Raw genomic sequence first — 19,520 nt, forward strand, 5'->3', positions numbered from 1 at the left:
TGGGCAACAGAAGGATGTATAGTGAGAACTCACCGAGAACAGAGGGACAGAGAGAGAACACAATGGGGACGTATTCATGTAGAAAGATGACACACTGTGGAACAGTGGGATCTGGATAGAGGACACATTGGGCAACAGAGGGATATGGAAAGAGGAGATAATGGGTAGGAAAGGTATATAAAGAGAGGAGTCACTGGGGAACAGTGTGATATAGAGAGAGGACAGAATGGGTAACAAGGATACAGAGAAATGACACAATGGGGAACAAAGCGATATAGAGAGAGCACACATTGGGAAACAGAGATTTATGGACAGAGGAAACCTGGGGAACAGAGGGAGATAGAGAGATGACACATGGGGGAACACAGTAATATAGAGAGAGGGGACACTGGGATACAGAGGTATGTAGAGAGAGGACATAACAGGGAATAAAAAGTGAGAGAGAGAGAGGACAGAGCAGGGAACAGAAGATTAGTACAGTAAACTCACTGAGGAACAGAGGGATATAGAGAGAGTACACATAAGGGAATAGAGGGATATAGAAAGAGCACACACTGGGGAAGAGAGGGAATTTGGAGAGGATACACAAGGGAACATAGGGATATAGAGACAGGACACACAGGGAAATGAGGGATTTAGAGAGAGGACACACAGGGAACAGAGGAAGATAGAGAGTGGACTCACTGGACCACAGGAGGATATAGAGAGGACATACTGGAGAACAGAGTGATATAGAGAGAGGACAGACTGGCAAGCAGAGAAACACAGTGTGAGGGCACTCTGTGGAGCAGAGGGATATAGAGCGAGGACATAGTGGGAAACAGAGGGATACATAGAATGGACATTCTGGACAACACAGGAATACAGAGAGAGAGCAGATTGGGGAACAGGTGGTTATAGAGATGGATGGATTGAGAGAGAGGACACACTGGGGAGAAGAGGGATAGAGGTTGAGGAGACATCACGGAAAAGAGGAATATAGAGAGAAGACATATTGGGGAAGAGAGTGATGCAGAGCATGGACACACTAGGATTGGAGGGATACAGAGAGAGGTGCCACTGTGGAACATGGGGATATAGAGAGAGGAAACACTGGGGAACAGAAGGTAAAGAGACGTGACACAAGGTAAAGAGAGGGGGAATACAGGGATATGGAAGGAGGACACACAAGGGAACAGAGGTACATAGATAAATGGCAAACTGGGGAAAAGAGAGATAAAAGAGCAGGGGGCAGCAGAGCAGAGCTTCTGATTGGCTGTTCCGGGGAGATTTGCATACGTGCAGTGCGGTCAGCGTAAGTTGAAGGTGCACCTGCATCAGTGACCCGAGGAGTTCGACGGAAGTCAAGCATCCAGCAGGGGGCAGCAGAGTAGAGCTTCTGATTAGCTGTTCCGGGGAGATTTGCATACGTGCAGTGCGGTCAGCGTAAGTTGAAGGTGGTTTGTGAAGGGGCTGTTCTCGAGTGACAGCTTTACCCGAAACACTACTTACGTAGTGTCTCCCACCCATCCTCCTCCTCTAACCACAAAACAGTTCTGTCCGTTGGATTGCTAAACTAACAAGTTTTTTATTTTTATTTTTCAGTAGTTGGGAAGTTAGTTCAGTGGGAATGGAGGCTAGGGCAGTTGAATGTTCCTCCTGCAGAATGTGGGAGGAAAGGGTCACCTCTCGTGTCCCTTCTGACTACATCTGCGGGAAGTGCACCCAACTCCAGCTCCTCGAGAGCCGCGTTAGGGACCTGGTGCTGGAGCTGGATGAACTTCGGATCATTCGGGAGGCGGAGGGGGTTATTGAGAGGAGTAATAGGGAGGCAGTCACACCTCAGGTAAAAGAAGAAGGTAGATGGGTTACCGTCAGGGGAGGGAGAGGGAACCGGCAGGCAGTGCAGGGATCCCCTGTGGTCGTTCCCCTCTATAACAAGTATACCGTTTTGGATACTGTTGCGGGGGACGACTTACCGGGGGTAAGCAATAAGGCACAGGTCTCTGGCACAGAATCTGTCCCTGTTGCTCAGAAGGGAAGGGAGAAGAGGAACAGAGCACTTGTCATTGGGGACTCCATAGTTAGAGGAACAGACAGGAGGTTCTGTGGGAACGAAAGAGACTCACGGTTGGTGTGTTGCCTCCCAGGTGCCAGGGTCCGTGATGTCTCTGATCGTATTTTTGGGATCCTTAAGGGGGAGGGGGAGCAGCCCCAAGACGTGTTCCACATAGGTACCAACGACATAGGTAGGAAGAGAGATGGGGATTTGAGACAGAAATTCAGGGAGCTAGGGTGGAAGCTGAGAGCTAGAACAAACAGAGTTGTTATCTCTGGGTTGTTACCCGTGCCACGTGCTAGTGAAGTGAGAAATAAGGAGAGAGAGGAGTTGAACACGTGGCTACAGGGATGGTGCAGGAGGGAGGGTTTTGGTTTCTTGGATAATTGGGGCTCATTCTGGGGTAGGTGGGACCTCTACAAACAGGATGGTCTTCACCTGAACCAGAGGGGTACCAATATCCTGGGGGGGGAGATTTGCTAGTGCTCTTTGGGGGGGGTTTAAACTAATTCAGCAGGGGGATGGGAACCTAAATTGTAGTCCCAGTGTACAGGATGTTGAGAGTAGTGAGGTCAGGGATAGGGTTAAAAGTTCGAAAGAGGGGCACCGGCAAGCAGGACGCTGGTTTGAAGTGTGTCTACTTCAACGCCAGGAGCATCCGGAATAAGGTGGGTGAGCTTGCAGCATGGGTTGGTACCTGGGATCTTGATGTTGTGGCGATTTCGGAGACATGGGTAGAGCAGGGACAGGAATGGTTGTTGCAGGTTCCAGGATTTAGATGTTTCTGTAAGAATAGAGAAGATGGTAAAAGAGGGGGGGGGGGGTGTGGCATTGTTAATCAAGGAAAGTATTACAGCGGTAGAAAGGACGCTTGAGGACTCGTCTACTGAGGTAGTATGGGTCGAGGTTAGGAACAGTAGAGGAGAGGTCACCCTGTTGGGAGTTGTCTATAGACCTCCGAATAGTTCCAGAGATGTAGAGGAAAGGATTGCAAAGATGATTCTCGACAGGAGCGAGAGTAACAGGGTAGTTGTTATGGGGGACTTTAACTTTCCAAATATTGACTGGAAATACTATAGTTCGAGTACTATAGATGGGTCAGTTTTTGTGCAGTGTGTGCAGGAGGGTTTTCTGACACAGTATGTAGACAGGCCAACAAGGGGCGAGGCCACATTGGATTTGGTACTAGGTAATGAACCCGGCCAGGTGTTAGATTTAGATGTAGGTGAGCACTTTGGTGATAGTGATCACAACTCGGTTATGTTTACTTTAGCAATGGGCAGGGATAGGTATATACCGCAAGGCAAGAATTATAGCTGGGGGAAAGGCAATTATGATGCTATTCGGCAAGATTTAGGATGTATAGGATGGGGAAGGAAACTGCAGGGGATGGGTACAATCGAAATGTGGAGCTTTTTCAAGGAACAGCTACTGCGTGTCCTTGATAAGTATGTACCTGTCAGGCAGGGAAGAAGTTGTCGAGCAAGGGAACCGTGGTTTACTAAGGAAGTTGAAGCACTTGTCAAGAGGAAGAAGAAGGCTTATGTTAGGATGAGACATGAAGGCTCAGTTAGGGCACTTGAGAGTTACAAGTTAGCCAGGAAGGACCTAAAGGGAGAGTTAAGAAGAGCGAGGAGAGGACACGAAAAGTCGTTGGCGGATAGGATCAAGGAAAACCCTAAGGCTTTCTATAGGTATATCAAGAACAAAAGAATGACTCGAGTAAGATTAGGGCCAATCAAGGATAGTAGTGGAAAGTTGTGTGTGAAATCAGAGGAGTTAGGGGAAGCGTTAAATGGATATTTTTCGTCAGTGTTTACACTGGAGAAAGACAATGTTGTCGAGGAGAACACTCAGGTTCAGTCGACCAGGCTAGATGGAATTGAGGTTCAAAAGGAGGAGGTGTTAGCAATTTTAGAAAATGTCAAAATAGATAAGTCCCCTGGGCCAGATGGGATTTATCCTAGGATTCTCTGGGAAGCCAGGGAGGAGATTGCAGAGCCTTTGTCCTTGATCTTTATGTCGTCTTTGTCGACAGGAATAGTGCCGGAAGACTGGAGGATAGCAAATGTTGTCCCCTTGTTCAAGAAGGGGAGTAGAGACAACCCTGGTAATTATAGACCTGTGAGCCTTACTTCTGTTGTGGGTAAAATGTTGGAAAAGGTTATAAGAGATAGGATTTATAATCATCTTGAAAAGAACAAGTTGATTAGCGATAGTCAACACGGTTTTGTGAAGGGTAGGTCATGCCTCACAAACCTTATTGAGTTTTTTGAGAAGGTGACCAAACAGGTGGATCAGGGTAAAGCTGTTGATGTGGTGTGTATGGATTTCAGTAAGGCGTTTGATAAGGTTCCCCACGGTAGGCTATTGCAGAAAATAAGGAAGTATGGAATTGAAGGTGATTTAGCCGTTTGGATCAGTCATTGGATAGCTGAAAGAAGACAGAGGGTGGTGGTTGATGGCAAATGTTCATCCTGGAGTTCAGTTACTAGTGGTGTACCGCAAGGATCTGTTTTGGGGCCACTGCTGTTTGTCATTTTTATAAATGACCTGGAAGAGGGTGTAGAAGGATGGGTTAGTAAATTTGCAGATGACACGAAGGTCGGTGGAGTTGTGGATAGTGCTGAAGGATGTTATAGGATACAGAGGGACATAGATAAGCTGCAGAGCTGGGCTGAGAGGTGGCAGATGGAGTTTAATGCAGAAAAGTGTGAGGTGGTTCACTTTGGAAGGAGTAACAGGAATGCAGAGTACTGGGCTAATGGCAAGATTCTTGTAGCGTAAATGAACAGAGAGATCTCGGCATCCAGGTACATAAATCCCTGAAAGTTGCCACCCAGGTTAATAGGGCTGTTAAGAAGGCATATGGTGTGCTAGCCTTTATAAGCAGGGGGATTGAGTTTCGGAACCACAAGGTCATGCTGCAGCTGTACATAACTCTGGTGCGGCCGCACCTGGAGTACTGCGTGCAGTTCTGGTCACCACATTATAGGAAGGATGTGGAAGCTTTGGAAAGGGTTCAGAGGAGATTTACTAGGCTGTTGCCTGGTATGGAGGGAAGGTCTTACGAGGAAAGGCTCAGGGAATTGAGGTTGTTTTCGTTAGAGAGGAGAAGGCTGAGAGGTGACTTAATAGAGACATATAAGATAGTCAGAGGGTTAGATAGGGTGGACAGTGAGAGTCTTTTTCCTCGGATGGTGATGACCAACACGAGGGGACATAGCTTTAAATTGAGGGGTGATAGATATAGGACAGATATCAGAGGCAGTTTCTTTACTCAGAGAGTAGTAGGGGTGTGGAACGCCCTGCCTGCAACGTAGTAGACCCGCCAACTTTAAGGGCATTTAAGTGGTCACTGGATAGACATATGGATGAAAATGGAATAGTGTAGGTCAGATAGGCTTCAGATGGTTTCACAGGTCGGCGCAACATCGAGGGCCGAAGGGCCCGTACTGCGCTGTAGTGTTCTATGTTCTAGGACACATTGGGTTACAGTGGGAAAAAGAGAGAGGACATACAGGGTAAGAGAGGGACTTGTGGAGAGGACTTATTGGGGAACGCAGTGGTTTAGTCAGAGGACACAATGAGTAACAGAGTGATATAGAGAGAGAACACAGTGGGGGGAAGGGGGAAATAGAGAGAGGACACAATGGGGTGAAGATAGATATCAAGAGAGGAGACATTGGGGTAAAGAGGGATATAGAGAGAGGACACACTGGTGAAAAGAGGGTTGTAGAGAGAGGGAAAACTGGGCAACAGAGAGAGAGAGGGAGAGGATGCTACATCTATCTGGGGAGAATATAGAGAGTGGACACACCCAGAAACTGATGGATATAGAGAAAGGTTACACTGAGCAACATAGCGATATAAGAGATGACACACCAAGGAACAGACAAATACAGAGAGAAATCTCACCGGCGAACAGAGGGATATTGAAAGAAGACACAATGGGAACAATGAGACCTTGTGGGATTATTTTATCTTCTAAAATAATCGGTAGTCCGGTTGCTGAGTGGTGTCGAAAAGATGACTTTTTTATTGTTACTTACTCACTTGAACACAGATGAATAAGAACTGAATAAAAACTTAGAAATGAAATATCAAATAATACATTAAGAGGTCAAGCACATGGCAAATGAATAAAGCACAAAAGGAAATCACTTTAACATAAACAAACAGATAGATGATTCAAGAATTCAGGAACAAAGATCTTCACCATGAGGTTCTTTTTGTAAGAAGATTCTTACCTCTGCTTTAACCCCTCATTTACTTTCATTGGCTTCTAAATCTCAGCTGTGACATCTTGGATTGAATTCCTGTTACTTAGAGGCTGATTTGTGAATCAAAAATTTGACATTACTTAAGATCGACTGGTGCCAATCAAATTAGCTTATCATCTGCGTGTGCAGTCTTGGGAAAAGTACTGCATTTGTTTTCCCACACCTGCCATGTTACACAGCTTGGCAAAGACCTTGCTAGAACTGATCAGTTGATTAGACAGAGAACAATACTCAATGTATTCTCAATGTTGAATACACTGGATCACAAGGTTAATTTATTATATGAGTGTTATGGGTCAGGGATTAGAGAATCCCAAAGTGTATCATGGAGTTCACCTGACCCTCAAATTTTAATACGTTGTGGTATTGGGAGCACAGGGCCCACTCTATGGAGTGGAACAGCAGAAATGAAAAAGTCTTTTTTAAAGCAAAACAATGTTTATTCTATGAACTCAAGTTAACATTTTTAAAACATACAGTGAATGTCTTAGCAACCATGAATTGAAATACATCCCCAAAAGAATCAACACTAAGTAATCCTTACTTTCCTTTTAACATCCATAAGACTTTAAAAAATACCTTTTGACAGAAGCACATCAGGATTATATTCACGACTGAGAACAACTACCGTGTTTAAATCAGCAAATGAACATTAATAAACTTGCAGAGATTCACACACATCCTGCTGCGATTGCAGCTTCTCCAAAACTAAAATGAAACCAAACCCACCCTGCAGCAAAAAGCCTAATGCGAAAGTAAAAAGCTGACAGACAGCCCAGCCCCACCCACTCTCTGACATCACTGCAGTAATAAACACCCATTTCTCAAAGGTACTCTCACTACAGATAATAATATGCACACCCATTTCTAAACACTCATTTCTTAAAGGTACTCTCACGTGACAATGAGACACTGAGTGAGTTCCTACAGTCAAGACACTTTTTATATATTTGCCTCACAGCTACATGCATTCAACGAGCAGCTACATGACTAAAACTATGAATAAAACTATACTCCGTCAGACGTGGAGGTAGGACACATTGTGTAACAAAGGAAGGTAGACAGAGGGCACACTGGGGAACAAAGGGATATAGAGAGAGGACACACTGGGGAACAGAGTGATATAGGGAGAGGACACACTGGGGAACAGAGGGATATAGACAGAGTACACACTGAGGAACAGAGTGATATTGTGAGAGGACACACTGGAGAACAGACAGATGAAGAGAGGGAACACACTGGGAACAGTGGAATATAGAGAGAGGACACACTGGAGAACAGAGGGTTATAACAAGTGGACACACTGGGGAACAGAGGGATATAGAGAGAGGACATATTTAGGAACAGAGGTATATAGGGAGTGGATAGACTGGAGAAGAGGGGATACAGAGAGATGACACAATGGGGAACAAAGGGATATAGAGAGGGGACCCACAAGGGAACTGAGAGATACAGAGAGAGGACATACTGAGCCAGATAGCGATGTGAGAGAGGACAAGCCAGGGAACAGAGGTACACCAAGGGAGAACTCACCAGGAAACAGAGGCATATGGAAAGAGGCCACATTGAAATGAGTGGGATCTGGAGAGAGGATACATTGTGTAACAGAGGGATATGGAGACACACTGGGGAACCAAGGAATAGAGATAGGTAGAGGACGCTTTGGGAACAGCGGGTGACATGTGAGAGTGCCTTTAAAAAATGGATGTTTAAGCAATGTACCTTTAAGAAATGCAGTGATGTCAGAGTGTGGGTGGAGCTTTAGCTCAGCCATTTTGAAGTTTTTAGTTTCAGTTTGAGAGAGCAGCTGAAAAGTGCCTGGCTGTGTGTTTTGCCGAGAGCTGCTTGAAAGGAAAAAGCCAGTCCTGAGAAAGCATTTTGAGAAGTGCCTGTGTTGGCTGTGTGCTGCATGAAAACGTGCTGGGACTGCAGGCTGATATATCGTTCCCATCCAAAAGAAAATATATATTAACTGTAACCTGGTGTTAGTGTTTTTGTGAAGGTGAAGTTGTTTGGATGTGTAAAGGAACAGTTTGCAGGATTGGGTAGTGATGTATTATTTTCGGGGTTATCTATGAAGTAAGGGGTGTTAAGAGATCCAATGTTTATTTTAAAAGGTTAAGTTGAGTTCATGGAATAAACATTGTATTGTTTTAAAAACCACGTGTCCATAATTGTAATACCACACCTAGAGAACAAACCATGTGATTCAAAAGCAACAATCCATTAAAGGAGGGGGGGGTTGGTTGGACTCCATGATACATTTTGGGGTTCTGAAAACACCTCTCCCAGAACAGCAGGATATAGAGAGAGGACACACTCGGGGACAGAGGGGTATTCAGAGAGGACACACAAAGGAACAGAGGGATGTAGAGAGAGGGCACAATGGGAACAGAGGGATATAGAGAGAAGACATACTGAGGAACAGAGGGATAGAGAGAGGGCATTTTGGGGAACATAGGTAGATAGAGAGAAGAGATACTGGGTAACAGAGGGATAGAGAGAGAGGGCATTTTGGGGAACGGAGGGATTGAGAGAGAGGACACACTGGGGAAAATAGGGATATAAAGAGAGGGCACAGTGGGCAACAGAAGGAAATTGAAAGAAGACACACTCAGGAATAGAGGGATGTTGAGAGAGGACACACTGGGGAACAAAGGGATAGAGAGAGAGGACTCACGGGGGAACAGAGGGATAGAGAGACAGGACACACTGTGCAACAGAGGTCTGTTTTGCCGTATATCTGCCTGGATTTTCAATGGGACTGTTCAATGTGAAATATCTCGCTGTCATTTCAGCCTCCCAAAACTGGTGGCACTGCAGGAGGCATCTCCTGGGGCAAGGAAAACAAATGAACATTCACCTTTGGGACATGGCTTAGGGCAGAGGGGATAGTGGAGAAGGGAGGAGGGTGGGGGGGCAGTGGGGAAGGGAGGAGGGGGTGGAGACAGTGGAGAAGGGAGGAGGGTGGGGGGGCAGTGGGGAAGGGAGGAGGGGGTGGAGACAGTGGGGAAGGGAGGAGAGGTGGGGAAGGGAGGAGGGAGGAGGGGGTGGGGACAGTGGGGAAGGGAGGAGGGGGCGGGGAAGGGAGTGGGGACAGTGGGGAAGGGAGGAGGGGGCGGGGAAGGGAGTAGGGGGTGGGCACAGTGGGGAAGGGAGGAGGGGGTGGGGAAGGGAGGAAGGAGGAGGGGGTGGGGACAGTGGGGAAGGGAGGAGGGGGCGGGGAAGGGAGGAGGGGGTGGGCACAGTGGGGAAGGGAGGAGGGGAGTGGGGGATCTTTACACAATCCTCAGTCTCTCGTTCTGTGTCCCAGTCTCTCTTCAGGAACAGAATTTCTCAAAGTCGGCAGCGTCGATCTGGGGCAGAGCCCATTTCTCACAGATAAAAGGATAATCTTTTCCACAATTGTCATCATTCCAGCCGAATGTACCGTCCCTGATATCTTCACTGATTGTGACACAGTCTTCATTATTCTGAGAATTATCTGGTTGGTCTTTCTGCCAATTCAAATAACTGGGGAATATGGAAAAAATAATATCCATTAAAATCCCACACAAATCCTGCACAAAATGTGAAACCGTCCGGTACCAATCCCAAACTAATCCTAGTGTCGGGCTCCCTCCTTTCATTTCCCCTTTGCACAGTGTAAATCCCCTAACAAATCCCACTCTCTCCTCATAGCCCTGTATCAATCCCAACATAATCCCACTGCCCCACTCTCTCCCCATAGCCCTGTATCAATCCCAACATAATCCCACTGCCCCACTCTCTCCCCATAGCCCTGTATCAATCTCAAACTAATTCCAGAACCCCACTCTCTCTGCATTGCTTTGCATCAAACCCAAATTAATATCAGTGACCCACTCATTCCCCACAACCCTTTAACATTCCCAAATACACCCCACTATCCCACGCTCTCCCCAGAGCCCTGTTTCAATCCCAAACTAATCCCACTGCCACACTCTCTCCCCATAGTCCTGGATCAATCCCAAACAAATCCCACTGTCACGCTCTCACCCCATAGCCCTGTTTCAATCTCAAACTAATCCCAGAGCCCCACTCTCTCTGCATAGCCCTGTATGAATTCCAAATTAATACCACGGACCCACTTATTCTCAATAACCCTGTATCAATCCCAAACTTGTACCACTGCCCCATTCTCACCCACAGCCCTTCAACAATCCCAGCCTAATCTCACTGCCCCGCTCCCTTTATAGCCCTGTATCAATCCCAAACTGATCCCACTGTCACATTCTCTCCCCATAGCCCTGTATCAATCCCAAACTAATCCCACTGCCCCACTCTCTCCCCATAGCCCTCTATGAATCTCAAAGTAATCCCACAGCCCAACTCTCTCTTGATAGCCCTGTATTAATCTCAAACTAATCTGACTGTCCCGCTCACTCACCACAGATCTGTATCAGTCCCCAAATTAATCAAACTGTTCCACTCTCTCCCTATTGCCATGTATCAATCCCAAAACTAATCGCACTGCCCAATTCTCTCCTCAGATCCCATATAATTCCCAAACTCATCCCACTGCTCTGTTCTCTCCCCATAGACCTGCATTAATTTCAAACTGAACCCACTATACTGCCATCTTCCAATTGCCCTGCATCAATCCCCAAACTGATGCCACTACCCCACCCTCTCCACATAAACCTGCATCAATCCCCAAACTGATGCCACTATCACTCTCTCACCCCATAGCACTATATGAATCCCAAATTAATTCCACTGCCCGCTGCCCCCATGGCCCTCTATCAATCTCAAACTAATCCCACAGCATCACTGTCTCTGCATAGCCCTGTATGAGCCCCAAATTAATACCACTGAGCCGCTCATTCCCAATAACCCTGTATCAATCCCAAACTAGTACCACTGCCTCACTCTCACCCACAGCCCTTTAACAATCCCAGACTGATCTCACTGCCCCACTCTCCCTTTATAGCTCAGTATCAATCCGCAAACTGATCCCACCGCCACATTCTCTCCCTATAGCCCTGTATCAATCTCAAACTAACCCCACTGCCGCACTCTCTCCTCATAGCCCTGTATCAATCCCAAACTAATCTCACTGTCCCCCTCTCCAGCCAAAACCCTGTATGAATCCCAAAGTATTCCCATCGCCCCGCTCCCTCCCCATAGCGCTGGAAAATTCACAAAGCAATTCCACTGCCACACTAACTTCCCATAAACCTGTATCAAACCCAAACTAATCCCACTGCAATGCTCTCTCCTCATAGCCCTGTCATAATTCTCAAACTGATCCCATTGCCACACTTTCTCCTCATAGCCCTATATCAATCCCCAAACTAACTCCACTGCCCCGTGCTCTTTACCAGCCTGTATCAATTCCCACTGCCATGCTCATTCCTGATAGCCTTTCTGTCTTTTGAGTGTCCCTTTAAGAAAGGTTTGGTTTTACCACATGACCTGTAGCACGGCTTCAGTGATGTAATTTGTGGGTGGAGCTGGGCTGTGGCTGTCAGGTGAGAGGGGGTTTAGTGTTTTGGGTTTCAGCTTCAGTTTGGTGCTTAGGACTGCGGAAGAGAAGCAGGGCGAAATTCTCCGCTCCCCATGACACCTGGGAGAATAGCGGGAGGGCCTCCCACCATTTTTCACGCCCCCCTGGTACCTCCTGCTCTTCCCCCCCCCCCCCCCCCCCCCCCCGCCGAATCGCCTCTCGCCGATTTTTACGGCGAATGCCGATTCTCCGATCCCGATGGGTCGAGTGGCCGGCCGTTTCCGACCTTTTCACAATGGCGTCAAGCACACCTGGTCGCCACCGTTGTGAAACGGGCGCCAGAAGCCCGTTTGGGTCTTCTAGGCGCCCGATTGGCACGGGAGCACCACAGCCGTGCTACGGAGGGGACAGGCCCACGATCGGTGCCCACCGATCATCAAGCCAGCGTCCTAAACGGACGCACTATTTCCCCTCCGCCGCCCCGCAAGATCAAGCCGCCACATCTTGCGGGGCGGCTGAGGGGAAAGACGCCAACCGCGCATGCGCGGATTGGCACTGTACAACCTGCACATGTGCAGCTGACGTCATTAGGCGTGTCAGCCGGCATCATTCTTGGCGTGCGGCCTTGACGACAGTCATCAAGGCCGTGCCGCCGAGACCCCCGGGGCCCCGATACTAGCCCCGTCGGGGGGGGGGGGGGGGGAGAATCGGGTCCCAGGAGGGGGCGCGAAGGCTGCCGTGAGTAACGGCCTCTTTCACGGCAGCCTTCCCGGTTCTCCGCCGTTGCGGAGAATCGCGCCCGCAGTGTTTCCGTTTTCATTTTAAAGCTGTTCCAGTGAACTGAAAGCACATTGGGTGTGGCAAACTGCCTCGGTAACTTAAAAGATAGAGTTGCTTTCTGGAAGGAGTTTGAATCTGCTGGTTGGAGGCAGAATCAGAATCTCAGGGAAAGAACCAGTCCCATTCAAGTGAGATTACAGTGTGCTGGGCCATGCCCTTGAAAGGGGTTTTGGTTTATTGGATTTTGTTATTGAATTGGAACAGCTACTGAGCGGGATTCATTAAGGGTTATATACATAGATTACTGTAGCTGTTGTGATTTTTTTTATGTTTGTAGTTGATAACAAATTCTAGCTGTGTTTCATATATGTTTAACTACATTCTTATAATAAACTTTGTTTTGCTAAAAGTGCCAAGGAAGTCTGATGAATCACAGCTGAAGTGAAGGTTCTTGTGCCCATCCTAGCCAAATTCAACATAAAAGTTATAGGTCAGGTGAGCTTCATAATACACTGGAGTTTCTAAGCCCTGGCTCATAACATGTAGCAATCCCAAAACTAGGCTATGATGAGAGAGCGAGACAGTGGGATGAATTGGGATTTGATACAGGACAATGGGAAGAGTGCGAGACAGTGGGGTTCATTTGGAATTGTTAAAAGGCTGTGGCTGAAACGGGAGCAGTGGGATTAATTTTGGATTGATACAGGGCTCTGGGGTACAGCGGGTCATGGTATTAATCTGGCCCCACTGCCACACTCTCTACTCACAGCCCTGTATCAATCCAAAACTAATCTCACTGCCGCGCTCACTTCCCGTAACCCTGTATCAGTCCCAAACTAGCCTCACTGCCCGTCTCTCCACTCATAACCCTGTATAATCGTAAATTATTCCCACTGCCTTGCTCTCTCCGCATAACCCTGTATGAATTCCAAACTAATTCCACTGCCATGCTCACTTCCCATTAACCTTTATCAAACCCATACTAATCTCTCTGTCTCACTCTCTCATTACAGCCCTGCACCAATCCCCAAACTGACGCCACTGCCACACTCTCTCCCCATAGCCCTGTATCAATCCCAAACTGATGCCAATGCCCCGCTCTCTCATCATGTCCTTGAATCAATTCACAAACTAATCCCATGTACCGCTCTCTCTCCGTAGCCCTGTATCAATCTCAACTAACCTGACTGCCCACCCTCTCCCCATAGCCCAATCTCAATCCCAAACTAATCCCACTGCCCTGTGCTCTCCCCGTTGCTCTGTGTCAATCGCAAATTAATCTGACTGCCCTACTCTCTCCTCATAGTCCAATCTTAATCCCACTCTCCCACTCACTCCCCATAAACCTCTGTCAATCCCAAATTGATGTCACTGACCTGCTCATTCCCCAGAGCCCGGTCTCAATCCCAAACTAATCCCACTGCCGCACTCTTTCCCCATAGCCCAATCTCACTCCCCATAAACTTTGATCAATCCCCAAACTAATCCTATTGCCCCACTCTCTTCCCATAGCCCTGCATCAATCCCCAAACTGATCCCACTGCCCGCTCTTTCCCCATAGCCCTGTATCAATCCCGAATCTGATCCCACTGCCAAGCTCTCCTCAAAGCCCTATATCAATACCTAACTAATCCCACTGTCCCACCACCTCCCCATAGCCCTGTATCAATCCCAAACTAATCCCACTGCTCCGCTCGCTTTCCACAGCCTAATATCAACCCCAAACTAATCCCCCTTCCTCCTCCTCATGCCATCGCCCTGTATCAATCCCAAAGTAATGCCACTTCTCCGCTTTTTCCTCTTTGTAATGATATGTATATTGACTGGGATGTAAAACGTTAACAAGTTAATGATAATGCTTCCTACCACTCGAGGGAACCACAAAACAGTCATATGTCATGTGACTTTGGGGATTCTGGGAGTCATGAGTTAGGAGAGAGCTAAATAAGATAGTGAGGCATGAGAGAGAGAGCAGTTGTACTTGAGAAAGTCTGCGTTAGAGATATCACTGTTTAATAGAGAAACCTTCTCCTTTGGGGATGTGATTGAATGTAATAAATTAATAGTTTTGTTTGTTAACAAAGCTTTGCATTCCTTATTCAACACTATGCATCTGAGCCATCCAGATAAAGTAAAATAGAGAACACAACACCCATAGCCCCGAATGAATCACAAAATAATCCAAATGCCCCAATCTCTCCCCATTGCCCTGTATCAATCCCAAGGTAACTCCTCTCCTCCGCTTTCTCATTGTAGCCACATAGAATACAGAAATTAATCCCACTGTCCGACAGTCCTCCATAGCCCTGTATCAATTCAAAAACAATTCCACTGTCCGACTCTCCATAGCCCTGTATCAATTCAAAAACAATCCCACTGTCCGACTCTCTCCTCATTGCCCTGTATCAATTCAAAAACAATCCCACTGTCCGACTCTCTCCCCATAGCCCTGTATCAATCCCAAACTAAGCCCACTGCCCAGCTCTCGCCCCATAACCTTGTATCAATTCAAAAACAATCCCACTGTCCGACTCTCTCCATGGCCCTGGATTAATCCCAAACTAAGCCTACTGCCCAGCTCTCACCCCATAACCTTATATCAATTCAAAAAGTTCAGCATGCAGGTGCAGCAGGCGGTAAAGAAGGCTAATGGTATGTTGGCCTTCAGTGCGAGAGGCTTTGAGTGTAGAAGCAGGGATGTATTGCTGCAATTATACAGGGCCTTGGTGAGGCCACACCCTGGAGTATTGTGCAGTTTTGGTCTCCTTCTCTGAGGAAGGATGTTCTTGCCCTTGAGGGAGTGCAGCGAAGGTTTACCAGACTGAATCCAGGGATGGCGGGACTGTCATATGAGAAGAGATTGACTAGGTTGGGATTGTTCTCGCTGGAGTTCAGAAGAATGGAGGGGGATCTCACAAAGACTTATAAAATTCTGACAGGACTAGACAGGGTAGATGCAGGGAAGATGTTCCCAATGGTGGGTGTGTCCAGAACCAGTGGTCACAGTCTGAAGATTCAGAGTAAACCATTTCTGACAGAGATAAGGAGATATTTCTTCACACAGAGTGGTGAGTCTGTGGAATTCATTACCACAGGATGTAGTTGATGCTAAAACTTTGAATATATTCAAGAGGCGGCTAGATATGACATTTGGGGAGAATGGGATCAAAGGCGATGGGGAGAAAGCAGGATTAAGCTATTGAGTTAGATGATCATGATGAATGGCGGAGCAGGCTCAAAGGTCAATAGGCCTCCCCTGCTCCTATCTTCTATGTATCTATGTATCAATCCAAAAACAATCCCACTGCACCACTCTCTCTGTATAGCACTGTGCCAATCACAAATAAATCCCAATGCACCACGCTCTCCCCAACATCCTGTATCAATCACAAACCAATCCCACTGTCCCACTCTCTCTCCATAGCCCTGTATCAATCCTAAACTAAGCCCACTGCCCTGCCCTCTCCCCCTAGCCCTCTATCAATCCCAAACTAAGCCCACTTACCCGCGCTCTCTGTATAGCCCTGTATCAATCCCAAACTAAGCCCACTGTCCCGCTCTCTCCCCATTGTCCTGGATCAATCACAAACTTTTCCCTCTGCCCACACTCTCCTCATAGTGTCATGTCAATTGCAAACTAATCCCACTCTTCCCATAGTCCTGTATCATTCCCAAACTAATCCCACTGTCCCACTCCGGCCTCATAGTGACGTATGAGGCAGCACGGTAGCACAAGTGGATAGCACTGTGGCTTCACAGCGCCAGGGTCCCAGGTCCCATTCCCCGCTGGGTCATTGTCTGTGCGGAGTCTGCACATTTTTCCCGTGTCTGCGTGGGTTTCCTCCGGGTCCTCTGGTTTCCTCCCACAGTCCAAAGACATGCAGGTTAGGTGGAATGGCCATGATAAATTGCCCTTAGTGACCAAAAAGGTCAGGAGGGGTGATTGGGTTACGGGGATAGGGTCGAAGTGAGGGCTTAACTGGGTCAGTGCAGACTCGATGGGCCGAATGGCCTCCTTCTGCACTGTATGTTCTGTGTATCAAACCCAAACTAATCCCACTGTCCCACGTTCCACCCACAATCCTGTTTGAATCCCAAACAAATCCAACTGTCCTGCTCACACCCCATTGCCTCTATTAATTCCAAGTTAATGTCACTGCACCGCACCCTCCCCATGGTCCTGTATCAACCCTAAACTAATCCCTCTTTCACACTCCCTTCCCACAGCCCTGTTTCGATCTCCAAACCCATTCTTCTGCCCCATTCTGTCCCCAAAACCCAGTATTAATCCCAACCTAATGCCACTGCCCTACTCGCATGGGGGTAGCACAGTAGCACAGTGGTCAACACTGTTGCTTCACAGCACCAGGGTGCCAGGTTCGATTCCTGGCTGGGGTCACTGTCTGTGCGGAGTCTGCACGTTCTCCCTGTGTCTGTGTGGGTTTCCTCCGGCTGCTCCGGTTTCCTCCCTGAAGTCCCGAAAGACATGCTGTTAGGTGAATTGGACATTTTGAATTCTCCCTCCGTGTACCTGAACAGGCACCGGAATGTGACGAATAGGGGCTTTTCACAGTAACTTCATTGCAGTGTTAATGTAAGCCTACTTGTGACAATAAAGATTATTATTCTTATTACTCCCTCCCCATAGCCCAGTATCAATCCCAAACTATCCCATTGTCCCAATTTCTTCGCATAGCCCTGTATCAATCCCCAATTAATCCCACTGTCCAACTCTCGCGCCATAGTTCTGTCTCAATCCAAACTAATCTCACAGCACCACTCTCTCCCCATAGCCCTCTAAATGTCTCAAACTGATACATTCGTCCCACTCTCTTGCCCTTTATCAATCCCAAAGTAATCAAACTTCCTCGCTCCCTCCCCATAGCCACGTATTAAACACAAATTATTCCCAGTGCCTGCTCTCTCCTTTTAGCCCTGTATCAATCCCCAAATTAGACCCCGCTACTCCACTCTCTCCCCATAACCATACATCAATTGTTAAACTAATCCACCTGCCTCACTCTGTCTCCATATCCCTTTATACATCCGAACTGAATCCAACTCTCCTACTCTCTCCCCATAGCCCTGTGTCAATCCGTTAAAAATCCCATTGTCACACTGTCTCCCCATAGCCCGATATCAGTGCCAAACTAATCCTACTGCCCCATCCTCTCCCCATTGCCCTGGATCAACCCAAACTAATCCACCTGCCCTACTCTCTCCACATAGCCCTGTTTCAATCGCAAGCTAACCCCCTGCCCCACTCTCTCTCCATGGCCCTGTATCAATCCATTAACTAATCTCATTGACCCACTGACTCCCAATAGCCCTGTATTGATTCCAACCTAATCCCACTGTCCCACTCTCTCCCCATTGGCATGCGGCAATCCCAGAACTAATCCCATTGTCCAGCTCTCTCTGCATGACCCTGTGTAAATCCAAAGCCTAATCCCAGTGTTAGGATATTTTAGTAAAACATTTTGGCTGTATGTGTCCCCTTTTTAATCCCCGTCCTGTGTCTGCCTTGATCTACAATCTTCTGGTTAGCTGCTACAACCTTACTGTGCCATTTGGGGTTTCTGTTAAACTATAAACTTTAGGCAGAGCTGGAACACCCCTGTCCCGTTGAACCTGGCCCCGACGTCCCCTCTAGGTTCTGTGGCAGAACCTGTGATGTGGTCTAATAGACTTCGCAGCAGCCAATTGGTGTGTATAGGATTCTCAGCCAGCTCCTATCAGTGCCTGTGGTTGGTGATGCCAGTTAGAAACTTTCAGGAAAGAAGGTGGGTCTTCTGGAAAGTTACATTTTATTCAATCCTGTGAACAAAGCCAGTGAGCAGGGATCTTCAGGAATCTCTCTCCTTCACTCTCTCTGCCAGACGATTTTAAGAGGCGTTCTAGCCAAATCTGTGAAGACTTTTTGATTAAGGCACACAGAAAGCCATCAGAACAGGGAAAGAGAACTTGAATGTGAAAGTGCAAACTGTTTTCCTGAAGGTCAGTAACTTTCGAACTGTGTACATCAGGGGCTGGGTAGAGTTCAAAATTGAAGTTTCAACTGAGAATATTCCTTAAAGTGCAGCCAGAAGTCTGGTATAGAGTTCAAAGGAGTATAAAGCTATGTTTACCCAGTAATGGATTGGTAGCAATCTCCCAGGGAGGCAAAACCTCCATCATGTGTTCAGCACCATCCAGTCGCCAGCGATGGGAATTGCACTGAACTGAACACCAAGAAAGTACCACCACCTGTTGGCTGATTGGAGGAATTGCACCAACCTGGAAGTCTTGGGTAAACTGGCATCTGGTGGTCAAAGGAGGGAATTGAGCCAACCTGAACCTCTTGTATAAATCTGGTTCCCAGGGACCACAACCACAGTCGTGAAGACTCATCACAAACCTACCTTTAATCCTGTTTCTTTTATTCCTCACCAAACTTTATCTTGTGTCTGTCTTGTGTGTGTCTGGGTGGAAGGTGGGACAGGGTCTTGTGATTAAGTAGTCTGGAAGACCATTATCCTGTTATTTGTTCACATAGTCATCTTTTTCTCGTTTTATTAATTGGCAGTTTATTAATGTTTTACTTATAAATCTGGTGTCTGTAACTCATTGGAGCAATCAAGGGGTAAAGATGTTTGGAAAACATGGATTATTGTTAATTTACTTGTGTTGAGACTCCATGGTCTATGGGGCTGGAATTGGCCACACACTCTCCCCGGATGTTATAACATACATTGGGGGCTCGTCCAGGATTGGAAGCATTAGACGGCGAATGGTGGGTACAGATTAAATTACAAAGAGAGACACGGTTTGTAGTAAGAAAGCAAGATGGCTATGGAGGCTGCGAACAATTTCTCCAGGTGGAAGAAATATCCCTGGTTTATTTGGAGCAGCTTCACAAAGACCAGCTCATCAAATTGGCAAGGGCATTAAAATTGGTTGTACCAGCTGGAGA

At 47.3% G+C, this 19,520-nt stretch overlaps 1 protein-coding gene across 1 annotated transcript in view; it reads right to left on the reverse strand.

Moving 5' to 3' along the window:
- Positions 1 to 9,641: 9,641 nt before the first annotated feature.
- The window catches only part of LOC119951028 (C-type lectin domain family 4 member E-like), an 81,547-nt gene continuing 71,668 nt past the window's right edge, over positions 9,642 to 19,520 (reverse strand). Inside the window, exon 6 of the mRNA XM_038774061.1 lies at positions 9,642 to 9,834. Within this exon, the coding sequence (XP_038629989.1) occupies positions 9,642 to 9,834 (193 nt within the window). The remainder of the gene's footprint in view (positions 9,835 to 19,520) is intronic.

This window comes from Scyliorhinus canicula, chromosome 16 (assembly GCF_902713615.1).
Source record: "Scyliorhinus canicula chromosome 16, sScyCan1.1, whole genome shotgun sequence".
In the NCBI taxonomy this organism is placed as follows: domain Eukaryota; kingdom Metazoa; phylum Chordata; class Chondrichthyes; order Carcharhiniformes; family Scyliorhinidae; genus Scyliorhinus; species Scyliorhinus canicula.